This window comes from Chelmon rostratus, chromosome 1 (genome assembly GCF_017976325.1).
Source record: "Chelmon rostratus isolate fCheRos1 chromosome 1, fCheRos1.pri, whole genome shotgun sequence".
In the NCBI taxonomy this organism is placed as follows: Eukaryota; Metazoa; Chordata; class Actinopteri; order Chaetodontiformes; family Chaetodontidae; genus Chelmon; species Chelmon rostratus.
This window is the reverse complement of record NC_055658.1, coordinates 16,784,058-16,803,251: the sequence shown is the minus strand read 5'-3', so window position 1 is coordinate 16,803,251 and position 19,194 is coordinate 16,784,058. Positions and strand designations below refer to the sequence as shown.

Below are 19,194 nucleotides of genomic sequence, written 5' to 3'. Positions count from 1 at the left end.
TTAACAGTTCTTCTTTGACATTTTAGGGCAAGACACCTGATGTATAAAGTCATGAGGTAGCTGCTTGCAAGGCAGCGACTAACACATGCTCACACACAGAACCTCAGCTGGGCTGTTCGATATACGTGTATGCCTCACTTAGTGACTGTATGACAAGGACAGGCACGCATAAAATAACAGAAATCATAAAAGAAAACAGGTCACCCTGTTAGTAAGTGCATAATAGTAAGTGAACTGCTGATTCATTTTGATTAATGCTGTAATTCAGTCAGTGTGAAGGGAGCAGTGCTTGCCAGTCTGTTTCGTGCCTGTTAAGAGCAACATGAAATAGATAATCAAGTTGAGTTTTTGAGGATCAGTGAGGAAACACACCCTGGAGTGTTAATTAGATCCATATCCTACCTGCCTGCCCATCGTTGCAAGAATATGGCCATGTTTGGTGATTTGCTGAAGCACAAGATACAGTTTGTGTTACAGTTGCATCATGACGTCTGCGAGGGACCTCCACAGCCGACTGCAAAACTGAGCCAGGGCGGCCATTCGGAGTCATTTGGAGGTAGAAAGATATGCGTCTCCCTTCTGACTCAGCGCAGCTTGACTGAACGTGCACGCTCTGATTAAGCGTGGCCCAGCTTCACGTTCACACAGCGACACACATCCACACCTGGGAGCTGCTCGGTGGAGCTGCCCAGTGCGTGTGTGCAGTTCCACAGCAGCAAGCAGTGGTTCAGTGCTCCGCACCTTGACATTCGCTGATGAGGAACGCACAGTGCCGCATGCTTTCACTGTAACCTAACCTCTGCAACAATGCTGCTCCAGTTGTGATCTATTAAAGGAGTGAAAGTGAAAGATTGTTCTTGATTTTGGGAATAGAGCTTTCGAATAATAATCTTAACTCAAGGTCCACCTACTAACTTGACTGGGCAGACTCCATTTGTTCATGTAATGTGGTTGACGGAGACAATTCTCAAATGAAAGAAATTGAGTTAAAACGTTAAATAAACAAATTCAAGTTATTTAGATTATTCAGTTTCAGTGAGGCGTAACAAACGTCAAAACAGTTTTAAACCACTGATATAGTCAGTCTATTATTTGACCTAACATATGCTAATTTTCACATTTTAAAAGTCCAAAACATTGGACAGGCATGCTTAAAATAAATGATTCAATTACATGTACAAGTGGCAACTAATTTGAATGTGGCAAGCTACTCAGATAACATATATTTTCTTTTGGGCATCAAATACTGCAGCTGATAGTGAAAGGACTTCCCAATTAAGTGAATAGTTTAATCAAAAGAAAAGTAATTGAAAGCTGTTTATATTAAAACAATGAATTAGTGAATCATTTATCAAGTAATTATGAGGCAGGTTTGTTTGTTATAGCTGAATTGGGTTTTTGAGAGTTGGTCGCAACAAAGTAATTATTCCATCTTAATTTAAAAACGTCACTTTGGGCTGCTGGGAAGTTGTGACCAGGATCGTAACAGCCATTCGTCGCAGCATCATCTTCTGAGTAGAAGCGTCCATGCAGTCAGTTGATGTGTCTGAGCTTGTGTTTTTGTTGTAGTTTGCTAAAATAAGTTGGAGTTCATACAAATTGTGGAATTCGCAGTGTGCAATTGTGTGTGATTACATGTTGCATCATTGTGTTTGTGTGTGTGTGTGTGTGTGTGTATTACTTATGCTGTGGGGACATAAATCTGTTTACACAGTCACATTGTGGGGACTCGCCGACCTTATGGGAATAAAACGAAAGTCCCCATAATGTAAATCACTGAATTTTAGAATGATGACCTGGGTTCAGGTTAGGTTAACGGTTAGGGTCAGGCAAGCAGTGGTTAAAGTTATGGCCAGGGTAAGTCTCCAGAAAATGAATGTAAGTCTATGTAATGTCCCCATAAGTTTGGAAACACGACTCTGCGTGTGTGTGTGTGTGTGTGTGTTTTGTTGAGTGGGGGTGGTTGATCTCTAAATTGAAACCTCTCACTCTGTGGCTCAGTTCTCCAGTCCAGTATCAAGCCCACACTACTGTGGCCACACTCTAAGTGCTGGTCCAGCTGACAAGTCCTTTACTCGCTGAACTACTCTCCTTTTTGCAGAGAGAGACCCTTGGATTTATTTCGAGGTTCTCTCCCTTGTCCTGATATGTTACACTCAGCAGCCAATTGGTCAAAGCTTTGTTGAATATTGTAACTGAATGAGGCAAAGATGACACCTTTAAGTCACCAAATGTTCATATCTTGTCTCTGAATATTCTCAAGAGATGTGGAGTCTACAGCAGTATGTGTGTGTGTGTGTGTGTGTGTGTGTGTGTGTACTGCAGAGCCCACATGCAGCATCAGAACAGGACCAGGTGACATGCTGTAATGCCTTTGCTGTGCCTGTGATGGAAGTATTTCGCAAGCATCTGATGTTACTGACATTTTAGCATTTAAGCACAACATCAGGCCTTGTTAATGTCAAATTTAGATAGTCTGGCATTGCATAATTTTCAGGAAAAAAACATTAGGCTACTGCACATCCGGCGAACACAAGTCACAAGTGAGTAGAGCAAACAACAACATGATATTCTGGTTCCTGTTAGGAGTGCAGTCACATTGTCCATCCTCGGAGAGAAAGGTGACGTTGAGAAATACATTCAGGGTTTTGCTTCTGGTCAGTGTACCGCTGCAAACAGAAGCTTCACAGGTAATGTAGTGTTGACTGTACAAAATAAAGCAAATCCTCTATAACTACAAATACCACTGCACCAGAAGTGTCAGCTTCACCTAATATAGTTCTCATGTCAGTTGTACAGAAAGAAGGGCGTGTAGCAACTTAACTGTTAAGGCATAGTCTCTGCGAGTGTCGTAGTGGATACCAGGAAATTCTGTCTACAACTATGATCCCCTCATTAAGTACAAAGAAATAAAAGCTTGTCCACAGTTGAAATCCATAGTTGAGTTTTCCTCCTGTTCCTTTTGTAATAACTCCTGTCTGCTATAAATCTTCCCCAAAGTTATAGATTGGCCCCGTGGACAATTTCAGCATGTTTCATGTTGCATTTTTGGTTTGAGAACTTTTTATGTTGTAGTTGTGATAGCTCTAAAACCACACTTGATGAGAGTCAGTGGATCACTGAGATATCCAGTTGGTAACTACAATCACAGGTGTGTGGAACAGCGCCTCTTGCAGGGTCAGCAGTACATTTTGAACCACCTTCAAGCTCTTCAGGCAACCCATGGCTGTCGTACGCTGGTTTGTGTCTGATGTGTTTTAAAATGATTCTTTCTGTGTCAGCAGCGCAACATGAAGCGGAATGGGAGTCGTGGCTGTGTGACAAGAAAGACCAGATTTGGATCACGAGAGCGGGACTGGCTAAAGGGGGACACCCAGCGGGGCTGTGTGTGTCTGTATGGGGGCACAGTGGACCCCCAGCTGCCTGCCACTGGCCCACAGGCCTCCTCTACCCCTCAGACAGACCTGCAGTTGGTGCTCTGCTCCACCAGTACCACAGTGGAGGAGCTGTGTGCTCAGAGGGATGGACAGGGACTGTATGTTCAGCTCCATGGAGACCTACTCAGGTAAATACATGCAAGTTAAGTCATTAAAGTAAAGTTGTACCTTATCATTTCTGGTGGGAAAATGGATCCCTCTTCTCTGAGCCATGCTAACAAGTTGGCATAAAATGTTAAATGTTGTTAAAAAGTTAGAATGGTTGCCCAGAGATGAACTGTAGTTCAGAGGTTAGTGCCTTCCTTGGTCGAAGGCCATGGCAGGAGTATTAGAAATGCCCCTTTCAGAGCATCCAGCCTGCTGCAGTCTTTCATCTGTGTCTTCACTGGATCTATTTAGCACGCTGCTGTACACCCCGAAGCATCTGACACCTTGCAGCTTAATGTATTTTCATGTACCAACATGGAAGTGAAGTGCTTTGGGTTGCAGATGTACGAGTGCAGTGCAAGTGAAACATGATGTTGTTCTGCAGCTGGTTTAGACAGCTGCATCTCTTCCACCAGACATGCAAAAAACATAGCTGCAGCGGGTATAAAGGTGCATTATAATATCTAACAAAAGCAATTAAGAAACATTACATTTTAAAATAAATGCCCACATCTATGTCTATCTATCTATCCTGTCCATGAACACAGCACCGAGGACCTGCTGCATTTCCCCCAACATCCCATACTCCCACAGCACCTGATCCAGGATATCCTCAGGGAACATGACTGTACACCTCTCTGAGCATCACAAGATGTGTTGACAGAAATAGCAAATGACCCCTTTGATTATCTGTGAAAGGATAAAAAGCTGGTTCACTGATCCGTGACCTGGGAGGAATGTGTGTCGTTTCTCCTTCACTCTTCTGGGAAAGCCTGTGTGAAGATATTAGAAAGGAGGGTTTAAAATAAGAAATCAGATGTAGTTAAATCACAGTGGCTTATGGCGTCTTCTGTGTGAGCCTTACTGTCTGTTGATTTTTTTTTTTAAATGATGTTAAAACAGCACAAAATCCTAAAATCTTACAAGACATGTGGCATACCAGCAAAAATACCATGTGGTGGAACTGACGTGGAGAACTGTAAACTGTTGTGTTAGTGAGCATTCATGGCTGGAAGATCATGCCATGGATGTACTGCAGACACTGTGCTGCTGCAGGTTGTTAATCACTTTATACGCTGGTGGCTAATGGCGTTATCAACCAACAGCCAACTTCATTATATCTGTACTGATTGAAAGCTGTAGGCGTTGCAGAGTAGTGCAGCCTGGTAATAAATGAAAGGCTTTTGGTAAGCGTGTGGATAGACTGTGTTGGTCCAGTTTACATTCCAGCAGTGCAGCACTTAAATTGCAGCCTGCCAGCGAGTACGACCAGGTGGATTTAAATTTAATATTTAAGTCTTCAACATCCAACAACAGGGCTTTGGTGACTTGAGCCCTTTGATTTCTGTTTGTGCAGAGACAAAATCCATTCCTGCAGCCAGACAGCACATACAGTAAAGACAAGTCAAGGTTGCATTGAATTGTACAGTATAAATGAGCATCTGAAACACACAAAGCTGTTGACAGCTTTGTAGAAGGAATTGTAACTGAGGGCATGATGGAGAGGATGGAAGCTTTTTGAAGCGGTCTTCTTTTTATAGCTTGTAGTAATGTGCTGCTTACAAGAAGACATGGTCTGGGTTCTTTCCTGAAGGAACATTGTACTTAGACAAAGTCCCTCTCAAGACAAATTTACTGAGGCAGCGGAGTTGAAGGAGGACATCCATCCTTCCATTCATCCATCTTGGAGCCACTTATCCTGGTCAGGGTCACAGTGCCAGCAGGGCGAGCAAAGCAGTCCGCTGTTCTTTTTCCCAGCCACAAGCTCTTCCTTGGGGATCCCTAAGTGCTCCCAGGACAGATGGGATATGTAATCCCTCCGATATGTTCTAGTATACCCGGGGTTTCCTCCTAGTTTGTCATGCCCAGACCACTTCCAAAAGGAGGCTCTCAGACATCTCAACCGGCTCCTCTCAGAGTAGTTAGCAGCTTGATAACGTGGGCCTCCCAAATCACAGAGCACCTCACTCTGAAATGTAAAGTGAGGCCAGCCACCCTGCAGAGAAATCTCATCTCATCTGCTTCTTTCTACGGTCTGCAAGGTGAGAGACCAGATCAATTGCAATTTAAGATCACTAAGACTGGTTCTGAAGGATCAGACAGAACCTGAAGTGGGTTCGGGACACAGTGTCAGCTACTGCAGTCAGCCTAGGAGTAAAACAGGCGAGTGCCTGAAGGTCAGGTGACCCCTGTAGCTTGGTCAGGCACAACCCAAAGATGTGACACAGGGCCGTTATGTTGTGGGCTCATCATGAAGGGTGCTGGCTGGGTGAAAGACCTGCTGGACAAGGGGAAGGGTTGGAACAGATTAGGCACTGTGAACGGTCAGAAACAGAACAGAATGCAGCTGGTGGTGAATGATTTTGATAATATTGATCTTGTATTTGCATTTTGGACTGCTGTGTGGATTTGTTTTCATCAATTTTATGAGCGTACTTTCCAGTACAATACAAGCAGAGCATCTAATTAGTACGTTTACACAGTTGGGAATTTTCCCTTTCTTTTGGTAACAACAACCTCTTTCCCCAACACTTTGCTTGGTATGGTAAAAAAAACTGACACCTTGGGAAATGGTCTGTGATTGTTTAGGCATCACGTCTCCTGCCAATGAGTAAAATGGAAGCACCTCTCTGATCTTCTTTGTACTTGCAAATTGAGTCAGTTTTTGCACACTGTGCACGCCCACACCCATTTTCAGTTATTTTGGCTGATTAGACAGTTACTCAAGTTGAGCGTAAACATGCTGGGAATTACCATCATTCATTCATTCATTCAACCATTATTTAAATCTCAAAGAATCATTGAGGGCACGCCCTCATTTCCAGTGATGTGGCGAGTGCAGCTAAAACAGCATAAATACGCACAAAAATGATTAACGAGAAAGCAAACTACAACAGAAAACAGTCCAAACAGTTACATTAAAAAGTTGAGTGTTCTGTAATAATCACACACTAATAATAATTGTGATGAAGATGTTAATCAACCATTGTCACCCACACATTCCAAAGATGTCTAATTAGCTAATATAAGTGAATGGGTATACCATGTTTTTATGGGTTTCTGTTACATGGGCTACTGAGTACGTCTACTGTATAGTGAGAGACACATTTCCATAGTTTGCTGCATAATTTACCTTCCACCCTGCACATGGATGAACCCACTGGTTAGTATTTTTGCAGAAATTTAACAGCTTCTTCTAGCATTGCCCAAGGTTTGAGGATTTGTGAATAAATGAGGCATATCTGTGCTAAGTCAGCGTCAGTAGACCTGGTCAAAAGAGACTGCCAGTCATCCTTCTCTTGCTGACTGCTGGAAGCTGCCTAAATCCTGTGCTGAGGTGTTGAGGCCACAGCTGTCTCAAATCAAATAACATGATCCTTCAAATCATAAACGTCGACAGGAGAAAGGTGGCCTTTGGCTTGGGCACGGGTGCTGATATTTGTTTGCCTGCTGGGTGTAGGGGGTGTCAGTGACGTTTGGAAACTCAAGCACTTTTTCTGTCAGTCATCATCTGACGCTGATATATTTGTAAAAATGGTGGTATCAACAGGCAGATTGACCAGTCCAGATCTAGATTAAAATAGAGATAAAAAATGAATCTTTACGAACATCAACTCATCGTCTTCATGGTATAACACCTTGTTAGGTAGAAGTGAAAATGCATTTGAAGTCCCAAGAGTGGATGGTTCAAACTACGGCTCAAGACAATTATCAGTTGTGATAAGCTTTTCAGGAGATGAGTCAGCATGAGTAAACCTCGGGCCTTTGTTTTGACCATTTTCAGCTGATTGAGAAAGTGAAAGTATGAGTTGCGTTTGCTATCAGACCAGTTTCCTGCAGCCAGACAGTAAGCACTTATGTGAAAGACTGCTTGCATCAGGCGAGGGGTACCAGATTTCAGGGTCGACATTCATCCTGTTAGGTATTAGCAGAAAGAGTCCTTAAAGTGCAGAAGTGCATTTTTTTTTCTCCACTGTTTGGTCTGGTCCATTTGCGGCTCCAGATGACCATCCTGAACTCTGTCAAACATCTCAAGTCATCTTTTTCTCTTAACTAAACTCCAAACATCTCGCCACTTATCGCCACAATCAACCCCTGGCAGTAGTGCTTTCTGCTTGGCCAAGTGCCCCATTGACCATTTGTGGGAGGGAAGCCGGTGATGCATCTTTTGTTTGTCATTGAGTCTGACTGGTCAGATCCTCTTATTCTCTCTCTTATTGTATCAGTAGCCTAACTGCACAGGTGAACATTACTGTTCTCTAAATGAATTTAGACACATGTACACCGAGCTAAAGAAACTGGCGTTCCTACACCACCTCTCTTTTTCTTTTGTCCTGCAGGAGGCTGGACCCCACTGAGCGTCCACTCCAGATGGTGTATGACTACCTGGCAGCTATGGGCTACGCAGACCCTGTGAGAGTGCAGAAAGAGGCAGCCAACTCAGACCTCAGCTGTTTGATCCGTTTCTACAGTGGTGAGTACTGACCCACAGGGGCCATCATTCCCACTTTTCACTATCTGCTCAGTGGCATCTGGCAGGGGCCTGGTGTCTGCCTCCTAAAATGGACCCAACGGCCTGAAAACAGGCTGCAGCAGGTCAAACATTCCAAAAAGGTTTTTATTACATCCTCTTTTGATCGTGCGTCTGTGTGTGTGTGTGTGTGTGTGCGCGCAGCAAAGATTTTCCTCTGGACAAAGTTAAGACATTTGTTGTTTGAGGCTCCATGAGAGTGATGTCTCTAGTGTTCAGTATAGCCTGGGATACCACAAACACACAGCCATCATGGCCTTATGATGAGTGACTGACCATCCTTCTTCCTGTGGTGCTGCTCCATCCCCACGTGGGCTGCCTTTCACAAGCTGCTGTCAACGTGCTCCCATGACCCCGGGGCTGGAGTGACTAAGTGGCCCTGTGTCAGTGTGATATATTAATGCAGCAGCAGAATGGATGTGACTCTTTGGAGAAACCAGTGACAAATTTTCCATACCTGCGTCCAAGGAGGGTAAAATCAAGAGAAACTGGACTTGGTTGTAGAAATCTGAAAATGTTTCGCCTCTCATCCATGGGGCTTTTTCAGTTTTAACTGACTGGTGGGGAGTCCCAGGTACTTAACCTCTGAAGAAGCCCCTTAATTGTGAGGTGGAATGTTTTCAAGTTTCTACAACAAAGTCCAGTTTCCCTTGATTCTACCCTCTGTGGAAACCATGACTTGGATGACTGAGAATCTTCACAGACATGTGTACAAGCATGTGTCTTAATACAGTCCACATAAACCCACAGACATCTCCAGCTCTCCCCGTCTGAGTCTGTGCATCGGACTAATGATACTCTTACAGTAGCAGCAGTTAAAGGATTTACCATTAAGGGTAAATGGTGAGCGATGTTCTGTAATGTGTTTCCACTTAATAAACCGACTGACGTTCCTGCTGAGTCAGTGGAACTCCGTATGATGTTTGGGGTTAGAACAGCTCACATGCCGCTGTGCCAGAGAAAAGAGGAAGACCTAGCAAACCACAGCGTCTAAAGGGCTCACATGTAATTCCTCCCACACAAAGTACACATCCCTCCCTGCGCTGAAATGCAGCGCTAAACACGAGGCTCAACAGCTTCGTATTGAAAGTCTTTGATGATGGCACTCATGAGGAGACTTTAAAAATCCTAACTGACTGTGAAGACTCTGCAAACTCCATGCTTAAAGGTCCTGGATGATTCAAATCCAGAACCTTCTTTCTTTCTGTGAGGCAACAGTGCACCACCATGCCACTCAGACACAACATAACTTTAACCTGCTTGATATAATTGTGAGGCTTCCGAGACACACTCAGTTGGGAAGCATAAGATGTCAATCAGAGACTTCTGTCTAAAATTAGTAACCATGGCATCTTGTTTTATCTTTCATAGCACTGCACAGCCGTGATAATCATCACTCATCAGAACAAAATTATAAGCCGCAGTATTATGTTTTTCTGACTTTAGCTGCCCTCTTTAGAATGAATACAACTTTGTCTTTATGTCCGCTTGATAATATATCTGATGTTTGTTTGTTTAGCTGTCAGATCTAAACCCACTGTGGCCTCAGCATTATTTCCAGTCCTTTTGTGTCCGGTTGAAGCTTAACTGTTGTTTGCCCCTTGCCAACATGGGAACTGGTCGGGTCTTGGCGACTATCAGTAGTCAGGCCACATTGGTCAGAGTCTAGCCAGGCCCCTTGGAGACTTCCTGCCTCCTTTTGTCAACTCATGGGAAAAGAAGACCAGAGACCAGGCATGGCTGGTACTCGGGCCCTCTTGACACAACGCCAAGGCGGAGAGCACAACTCGATTTGTCCATTTGCTGCCCTTAGCACTGGGGAGGTAGTAAGAAGTGACTGTTCTGGAGTATAACTTGCAGGTTGTTGTGGTTGCGTTGTGAATTTCCTCAGTGTGCTCACCTCCCCCCTCCCTGTGCTGGTGTTTAGCAGCCTGTCATGCAGCTTCACCAGTGTGGCACAAGGTAACCCTGGTTTTTTCATTCCCACCCACAGTGGTGCTGTAGGTGGGCTGTGATGTATCCTTGAAACACACTACAACAGCCTTATTCTGAGATCCTTCTCCCAGGTGCTTGCATGTCTAACAGCTGTTGTCAGGGGTAATGATCTGACTAAGCAGCTGAGGGAAACTGTGGTCCATCAGTAAAGACTACAGCTGCTCAAGAATCACCTGATGTGGTGCACTGCATGTGTCAGCTGTGCTGTAGTAGGTGTTGAGAGTCTACATCACTTGTTCTCAACCTGAAAGCAGTTGGAAGATAAACCTGAGGCACAGCAAGGTGATTAAAGGGTGTCTAGACATGCAGGCAGTTTCGGGTTTAGTGCTGAGTACTCTGAGAGTTCTCCCTGCACAATACAATGGAGGTGAAGGAGTTTTTGTGAATGGTGCTCTCTGCATTTAACAAATGCAATGAGCAAATTGAGCAGCTTGTCTTTCCACAGAAACAATGTTACTCCAAATAATCCACACAACAACGTTTTCATTGGCATTTCCTTCTGCTAAAGAAATGCTCCCTCTGAAAACTGTTCATAACAGGATATATAACTATAAACATATCTCAGCTGAAAGTTTATATTTTCTGATCTTTCTCACATCTTTTGTCTTGTGAAATATTACTTAGGTTTACCACTTCAGGCCAAATCACTCAAATAAATCAGCGTGAAGAGGAAATTTGCTCTTTGGCTAAAGCTCTTGGCGCATAGACATAAAATCAGTGGCACAGGACTACAAGTAGACATGTAGTCTACTCATGTAGTCATTTTTTTAGATAAGTCAGTGGTCTAAATCCAAATAGATGGTCTTGCTTTTACAGTATGTGTAGGTGTGCACACTTGCATGTGCGTGCATTTTTCTGTTTTACGACCTTATTTTCTCTCAAGCCATGGGAGTGTTTCAAAGTGCAGTGCAGCAGGTAATTTATTAAACTTCACCATCATATTTGTTCAGGAAAGTCATCTTGAACCTTCTCCTCCCTCCTGCTTCCCACACAGACCCTCCTGCTGTGGCACACAGATGAGATGAAAACAAACACGGACAAGGGAGTAAACATCTCTAAATGCTGACTTGATAAAAAAAAAAAAAACTTCTAGTGAAAACAACTGCAGAGACCTGAGGGCCAGTGGTTCTCTGTGTCGGCCCATGCAGCTGCAGCACAGACGTGGCCCCGCTGTAAGCTCTGCCGCTTGTCCACTGGGCCCTGATCCACCTCTGCCTGGGTGATCTCTGTCTTACATCCTAGGAGCTGGCATGCACAGCTCACATCAGGCCCACTGTCAGTGTCAGAGCAGGAGGAATTAGGTCGTCTGCGAGTAGTGTGAACCCACCTGAAGTTATTGATTTAGCTGGAAATGGAACTTAAACCTAAGTGAAGACTGTGGATGTGCTAAGCTGTGATGACATGTACTGTGAACCAGACAACTCTGAGGGTCAGTGGGTTTATCAATGAGTCATAATAATCATGTCCTGGAGGAACAGGAAGACTAAAATCACAGTGAATAACCAAGCACAAGGTTGCTTCTTCATTATCTGGAAGAAAGAGTTGGTTTACAGGGACAAAACGTGGAGAAGCAGTCAGACTGAGATTTAAGAGAAAAATTAAATTGTATTCAGATCCGGGCTCCCACAGAATTGCCCCGAGCAACAGAGCTCTGCAGAGAGCAGGCTCTTCATGGTTTCCTGCCAGCTCCCCCTCGTAATATTCCGTTTCTGTGATGGAGCTCTGTTTCTCCCGAGGATTTCCTCTTTCTCATTTAAAGCCCTCAAGACTGTCTGTCGTCCTAGACTCGTGGTCAGTTTTCAAGTCAGACGACTCACTGTCGTCACACTGAAAAACATCCACCATTTTAATGGTCTGCCTCATTGTCATCTGTATTTAAAAGCAGTATTCAGCTGGGCCTCTTCCGTCTGCGTTCTGCACACTGCAGCCTCGCTATATTTGGTAGCAGAATTGTATTGCTTGCATAAAGTTTAAGGAAGGGGTTTTTTTTAAATAGAGGTAAACACCGACCACCAAGAGGAGGCATCTGGGTGGTGGGTTGAATTTGAATTTGCTGCCAAAAAGAGCTTGCTGTTCTGAGTCAAATCAGACTGTGCTTCCGCCCCCACTGACCCCCTACTGCATGCTAACGCAATCTATGCGATCTTGAGCAAGACAATAAAGCTCTGGGATACAGGGTGTATTGTGTTCAGCTGAATGCTCGACAGTTGCCCTGAAATCATCCGATATGTGATTAAAAACAGATTTTAAAAAGTACAAACACCCTCCAGACCAAAATCAGGAGCCACGGACAAAAGTGATGAAAATTGGCACGATAAACGCCACTTTACCTGTTTTCAGGTAAATGTCATTTTCTTTGTCAGTACTGCAACAATGAATCATTTTTAATAGAAGCATTTTGCGTTGTTCATTTATTTAAGAGGTTTGCAGGCGAGCAGATTCTTTGTTTGAAGTCACAGTGATGCCAACTTTTCCTTGACGTTCACTGAGTACCCTGTCACCTCTCTCTCCCCCTCCATCTCTCACTACATCTGTTTTTCCATCCTTTTTTGTTCTTCTGAGGTAAGGGAGCACAATTTGACCTGTTGTGGCCTTGTTGCTCATCTGTCATGCCATGTGAGGTGAGATGACACTGAGTTTGCTGGCAAGTGAAGGCCGCAGCCACACTTGAGATGAACAGAGGAGAGATAAGAAGTCGTACAGTCGACTCTCTGATCTGTCACTTGTCACGTTGTCCCTGTGGTTTGGCGGCCTCTCCAAGGAGGCCGTGTGACACGTTGATGATTAGTTTAGTGGAGGCAGCGCGGCCTCTCCGTGGCCCTGCTCCTCCAGACTCCTCCACAGCTCAGACAAAAAACATCCCGCAATAGAAAACAGTGTCACACAACGTCTATGACCGTGTCACCAAACCCCTCTGGAGCCACAGGCTACGGTCAACATTGTCTGTCATCAGTGGGATGGGATTGATCTGGCCGGCTTTCTGCAGAGAAGCGGAGATTGCTGGACAGAGTATAGAGGTTTACCTGCTCAGATTGGACTTTGACTTTGTGAACAGCCTGTTTCCCTAGCAACTAATAGCCCCACAGACCTTGAGGGATATCGTGTGTTTGTTTTAGAAGTTGTCTCATTGTGGCTGGGACTCGTCACATTGTGTAAATAGGCTAATGATTTTGAGATGAGGTGGTTGTATTGGTACGGAAGTGCAAAAAGCAATATGTTGTGTAAGCATGTGCGGATGCCGCAACGCTCACACACGTTACATGGTAGACCATGTCGATCAAGCTGAAGATTGCTTTGCCACTGCCATTTGAAGCTGGAAATCATTTTTTAGTTTCTATGATTTCTCCTTGTGTTTAGCAGTCCTTTGTTGGGCTGTAACGAATGAGTATTTTCATTATCCATTAATCTGCCAATGATTTTTTTTTAGATTAATCGATAAACTATTTGGTCCACAAAGTGTCAGAAAATGGCAAAAAACCCAAAACGCCCATCGCAGTTTCCCGGACCCCAAGGTGACGTCTTCGAATCAAGTCATTGTCTTAGTGTCTTTTTTTATCCGGTATTCAGTGCGCAATTATAAAAAACACAGAAGAAAAAAAAATCCATTGGAGGAGTGGGAGTAAGCACATGTTGGCTGTTTTTAATCGATTATCAAAATGGTTGCAGATTAATTTTATGTCCATCGATTAATCGACGAATCATTTCAGAGCTGTTATGTGAACCAAAGGTGCTTCAGGTGTGCTCTAGCTGTGAATCTGATGTTCAGTCTTTGCTAGATGACCAGTGTCGTTCAGCTCTAGAAAAGCTTAAGGAAAGAGCCTGGTGTGATTTTATAGCAGGACGAAGGTGCAGGAGATTGTAGCTGGGAGATCATGATATTGCTTGATCCCAACAAACCGCTGCTTGCTAGTTTTAGGGTTGTTTAAGAATGGATGTTCAGAAGAACATTGATTAACCAGACCAAACTGTGTGCCGGCATCCTGCAGGTGGCGCTCCAAGGAATACGGCCCCCTGACAGCATAATAGTGTGGCGTGTGCTCGTTTCTGGTGATATGCCGTGAAGCCAGTGAGAGCGTCCTGTCAACCTATGTCAGTTTGTAGCGAGTGGGTGCGTGATGATGAGTTTATTGATGTGGGTACTGCAGTGGGCGAGTGTTTTGCTTAATTACTTGTTATAATGAATATATTATATTTGGTTTATTCTAACTCACTCTCTCAGCTGTCAGCTGCCTTCTGTAAAGCTTTGATGTTGTTGACAGTAAACTACTATTACAAATACTCAAATTAAATATATGATAAAAAGAATGTTAGTATTCGACATGTGCTGCATCTGTCTCTGCAAGGCTGGGAGAAGGGATTTATGTGTGGGTTCCTTGCATGGATTTAAGAGCCAGTCTATGATCATAATTGCTCATCTCCTCCCTTTGATGCATAGGAAAGGCCAATGACAGAAATAATGCCAATAAGGCCAAATAGCACATAGTGCCAGTACAATACCTGAGTTTCTGTACCGTTATCAAAAATAATACGAGGAATATGAAGTCTGAGCAAACATTTTAAGGTCCATACCAAAAGAGCAGTGTGGTTCGATATCTGGTCTCGTTTCCTGGCATGTCCCTTTTCACATAGGTCCATGCTGCCCAACACTGACCCTGCTTCTCCAATTTTCTCTTTGAGTGAGGGGACGCCCAAAGATCAGTCCCTGCCATTGATCTGCCAGTCAGCCAATTAGTTGTCGGACGCACTCAGCTTGTTCATTATCAGTTTTCCTGGCGAAACAAAACATGAGCATCTTCTTTTTCATTTGGAAACCCTGGCGAAGTGAAAGAGAAGGTGGAGAGAACTAGTGAGTCAGACAGAACAAGGGAAAGAGAGCAGATTGCCAGTGAGAGCCTCTGAGTGGGAGGGAGCATAAGTTGGTTTGAGGAAAATTTAACAACAGAGGACAAGAGGCTGAGGCAGTGTCTCCTCTGTGCTTATTTGACCTGCCATTAACCTGAGTGTACTTGAAGCTTGGCAGAGACAGCAGCACTGTCTGATGTGTCCTTCAGCACTGGCCAGCTAAGCCTGCCTGCTGTGCAAGTTGGCCTAATTTATTTGAAAAGAGTGAAGTTTAATGTGACAAAACCCTGACTCATTCATAAATATGACTGATGGTCCTGCCTGGCAAGGACAGCAGTAGAGAGAGAGAGAGACTTCATACAAGATTCCCGGGACACCTTGACCATTTAGCTGCTGCTGTGCTGCTCTGATGTGTGGACTGGCATGTTGAAGTCTGATCTGTAAAGAGAGGGAGGATCAGTCATGAGTGATCTTAAGAAGAACTAGCAGAGTGCACTCAGTGGAGTGCAGATCTCTGCCAGGTGTGTCTGGGGCCATGTGGGTGGGAAACAGGGAGTACAGGGCAGGCTGCGTGTCTAGTGTGTATGTATGGGACTAGTGGAATGAAGGGGAGAAAGTATGCAGATCCATTATCAATAGCAATGTAAAATGCCAACAAAAAAATCTGCCAACACTAGCGTGGCCACCAGGTACGTTGAAGATTTCCAAGCTTGATTGTTGATCACTTGTTAAGAGGAGTGGGGAGTGAGCAGTCAATGATGGTGTAAACCTCAGCAGTCAATAAAATAGCTTTTTCAAAAATTGTTAATTGCTGCAACCATGAGAGGGCATTGAGCATACGGTCATAGATGTGTGCAAAAAATATTAGGCTGATGGGTCCAGTAGTATGAGATTAGCTGTGGACAGACACACACACACACACACACGTCCAGGCTTAGGCCTGTCAGAGATTAAGAAAAATGCTTGTATCCTTAATTGTAAAAATTCATCGAAAAGCTGTGGCTTAGAGTTCTGCACTGACCATAACCTGAGACCTGAACCACATGACATGGGCCAGTAGACCTGATGGTTACTGCACTGACAGCACCCACTGCTGTATGTTTGCCTTATTTCCTCCTTTCCACATCTGTCTGATCCCAGATTTGTTAAGACCTGAGCAGGAGGAGCAATTCTTTGTAGGCTAATCAAGATAAAGGGCAAGGACGCATCAAGACGCTATGGCTTTTACTCCTCTTGATACCCAAAACTCCAGAGCCCTCCCCATACTCACGTCTTAAAGACCCAACCTGTCTGATACTGTCAGATTAGAGCAGAACCCAACCTGTGACCCAGAGCTATATTTTGGCTTTATTGAACCTTTCTGTGACTGTTACCTTGCTCTTGGTGATATTGTCTCTTTACCTCTGCTCACTGAGCATTGTGTGTACACTTACAACACCTGACAAATATGAAAACGGATGAATGGTATAGCCCCCACCCCACAGTTCCCAACAAAGTGGGGTTTTGCAAAGGGTCCAGTCAGAGCAGAAGTCTACTATGACTTTGGCTTTAAAGCTTTTAATAATTGAGGTTAATGGAGAAACCTTCCTCCCCTTACTTTAAGATCAACCTTATTATTGTGCAGTGGACTCTTCAGATGTACAGTACATGAAATAATAGGGCAGTGTCCATGCTATGTGCTGATGTAAGGTCATTTCCTGGAATTATGAGGCTAAGGAGACTGACTAATCTATAGGTGATATCATGCTGAACTCTGAGTATCTATATGACTTCATATTCTGGAAGATTCCATCCTCTGTGTAACTGCAGACCATTTGCTGTTAATTAGCTGAATGTGTTTATCACAGGAGGGGTGGGGGTTCTTTTGCATGAGATTGATGTCTGTAGATCTACACTAACCTCTGTGTGTGGGCTTTTTTCCTCCAGAGCATCCAGTGAATGCAGACCAGCAGGAGCGGACCCTGCTGAAAGGCGTGTTTAGCGTCAGGAAGGGCAAGTCGCAGCTGCACAAGTGGGCAGAGCGGCAGGTCATCCTCTGCGGCACCTGTCTAATCGTGGCCTCCGTCAAAGACAGCCTGACTGGGAAGATGCACATCCTGCCCCTGGTGGGAGGAAAGGTGAGGGTTGAGCGTTCAGAGGTCACGTGGGGTTTTTAACCTTTCCCCAGAGTAGAACCCGCACTCCAGGCTGAGTGTACAATGCAACAACACAGTCGGGGTAGACGGCTGGATACAGCTGATCACTTAAAAAGATGAGGCAGCACCGTACATGCAGCCTCTCATCTAAAGCAATGCATCTCAATTGTGTGCTATGTAGGCCACAGAATATGTCAACTGAAGGCGATACAGCAGGGTTTTTTTTTACTGTTTACCTTGAACCACAGACAAGAAATCAATAAAATAAGCTTTTTGTTGTAATCCAAACCCTTGTACTCCCATCCTTTAGCATTAAATAGTTGAGAACCTCTCATCTCAAAGCTTAACAGCTATAGACTGTGCAGATTCCTTGTTACTGAATTTACATTTAAGCTAAAAGAAATCGGCACTAAAATGTTTTAACATTTTTAAAAACTCACGGGTGTTTAGTATGTTAAGGTGACAGAAAACCAAGTTATTCTTTTACCAATATGACTTGCGCACTGAGTAATGATACATAATCATCATTTTCCGTTTGTGTTTGATCTTCCTCATCGCGTCTGTGTGTTGTCTTCATTTTGAGGTGGAGGAGGTGAAGCGGAGGCAACACTGTCTGATGTTCAGCTCAGCCGGATCACAGGCCCAGACATACTTTGTCAACTTTGACACACTCGCAGACTACCAGCGATGGCATCGGCAGGCATCAAAAGTAAGCGCGAGACAGAAAGTGTGTTACCCACTTTGTGTTCGGTCAGTCCCTCTGGCCTTGTGCTTAAATCAGAGGTTAGGTCTTCGGACGACAGTTGCCTTCTGCCTGTTGAGCTATCCAATCAGAAAGCAGCTGTCTGAGTGCATCTGATTGGCTCCACAGAGGCAGACACTCAGCGTTGTCTGGCTTTGATTGAACAGCGTACCTCTATTCACATAGTTTATCTTTTTCACTTCTATTAGAGGGTAGTTCTGTTGAGTCGACAGGCCCTCAGTCACAGTGCTTTTGTTATATAAATCACCGTGGTTAGAGGATGAAAAATGACCCAAACACATTTTTGTATTTGTGTTATGTGCTGCGTGTCTTTCAGAGAATTTTTGCCAGGTTTTCACAGCTGTTCTTCAAAAAAACCTCACTGTTTCTGTTCTGCTCTGCTTGCTTTGTCTCTAATATCCTAATTAATGGCTATTGTGCTGCAGCTCCTTCCTGGATCTGAACAGCCTCTGTGAGAGCCTCCACTGAGGCAGAGCCAGCATACAATTAGCCATGGACGGAGAAAGCCAACAGATAAAAAAAAGAAAATCCAATTAGTTGCAGATTCATGCTAAGTCCAGGATCTCTCTCTGCCGTGGTGGTATGGATTACTGGGATAGAGTAGCCTGTTAGTGCACTGTATTTAGGCTGAGACTTAGACGAGAGGTTTCTATGGAGACTGGGGATGATGACTGATGAAGGTTTTTGGTGGATTTGGGCCAGTGTTTATGCTACATTGCATAAATTGTAAGAGTGTGTGTGTGAGTGTGTGTGAGAGAGAGAGTGATAAGTGTGGAGATACGTGGTAGAGCAGCATATTAGTATTTGTCGTTATAGGAAGTCAGAGGGTGCATATATTTCTGTACATTAGTTAAATCTTTAAAATGTTAATGTTACATACATTTAACAGCCATTTTGCAATTTGCGCAGTCTAGAACAAATGAGAGGAAATGTACATTTTAATATGTTAAATTAAATATTTAAAGAAAATCAGTGTTTGCCAGATGACAGTCACTGCAAAAGAAAGGTTTCTCTCAAAACCCAAAAGGGACTCATGACTGCTGTGTAAATATGTTATTTATGGTCTTATGTAATTCTGCAATGAAGAACAGCTATTATAAGAGATTAATTGCATTCTAATTCTGCAACAAGTGCTCTGTGTTGCTGACACTGGCTGTGAATTTGGTAGCGATACAGTAAACGAGAACATAGATTGCATTAACAGTATCCTGCCAGTCATAATTTTCTGTGATTTGTTAGTTGTTATTGTATAAACTGCATTAAAAACACAGCCCTGATCACTAATCAGCTAAAATATATGTGCAGTTAATTAAGTCAGTGAATAATATTTATTGTGTAACTCAT

At 43.8% G+C, this 19,194-nt stretch overlaps 1 protein-coding gene across 1 annotated transcript in view; it reads left to right on the top strand.

Annotated features, from left to right (window-relative positions):
• The first annotated feature begins 3,284 nt into the window (after positions 1-3,284).
• phlpp2 (PH domain and leucine rich repeat protein phosphatase 2) overlaps positions 3,285-19,194 on the top strand; it is a 30,560-nt gene continuing 14,650 nt past the window's right edge. Inside the window, exons 1-4 of the mRNA XM_041939466.1 lie at positions 3,285-3,565; positions 7,925-8,058; positions 16,879-17,069; positions 17,671-17,796. Coding sequence (XP_041795400.1) covers positions 3,291-3,565; positions 7,925-8,058; positions 16,879-17,069; positions 17,671-17,796 — 726 coding nt within the window. The 5' untranslated portion in view covers positions 3,285-3,290. The remainder of the gene's footprint in view (positions 3,566-7,924; positions 8,059-16,878; positions 17,070-17,670; positions 17,797-19,194) is intronic.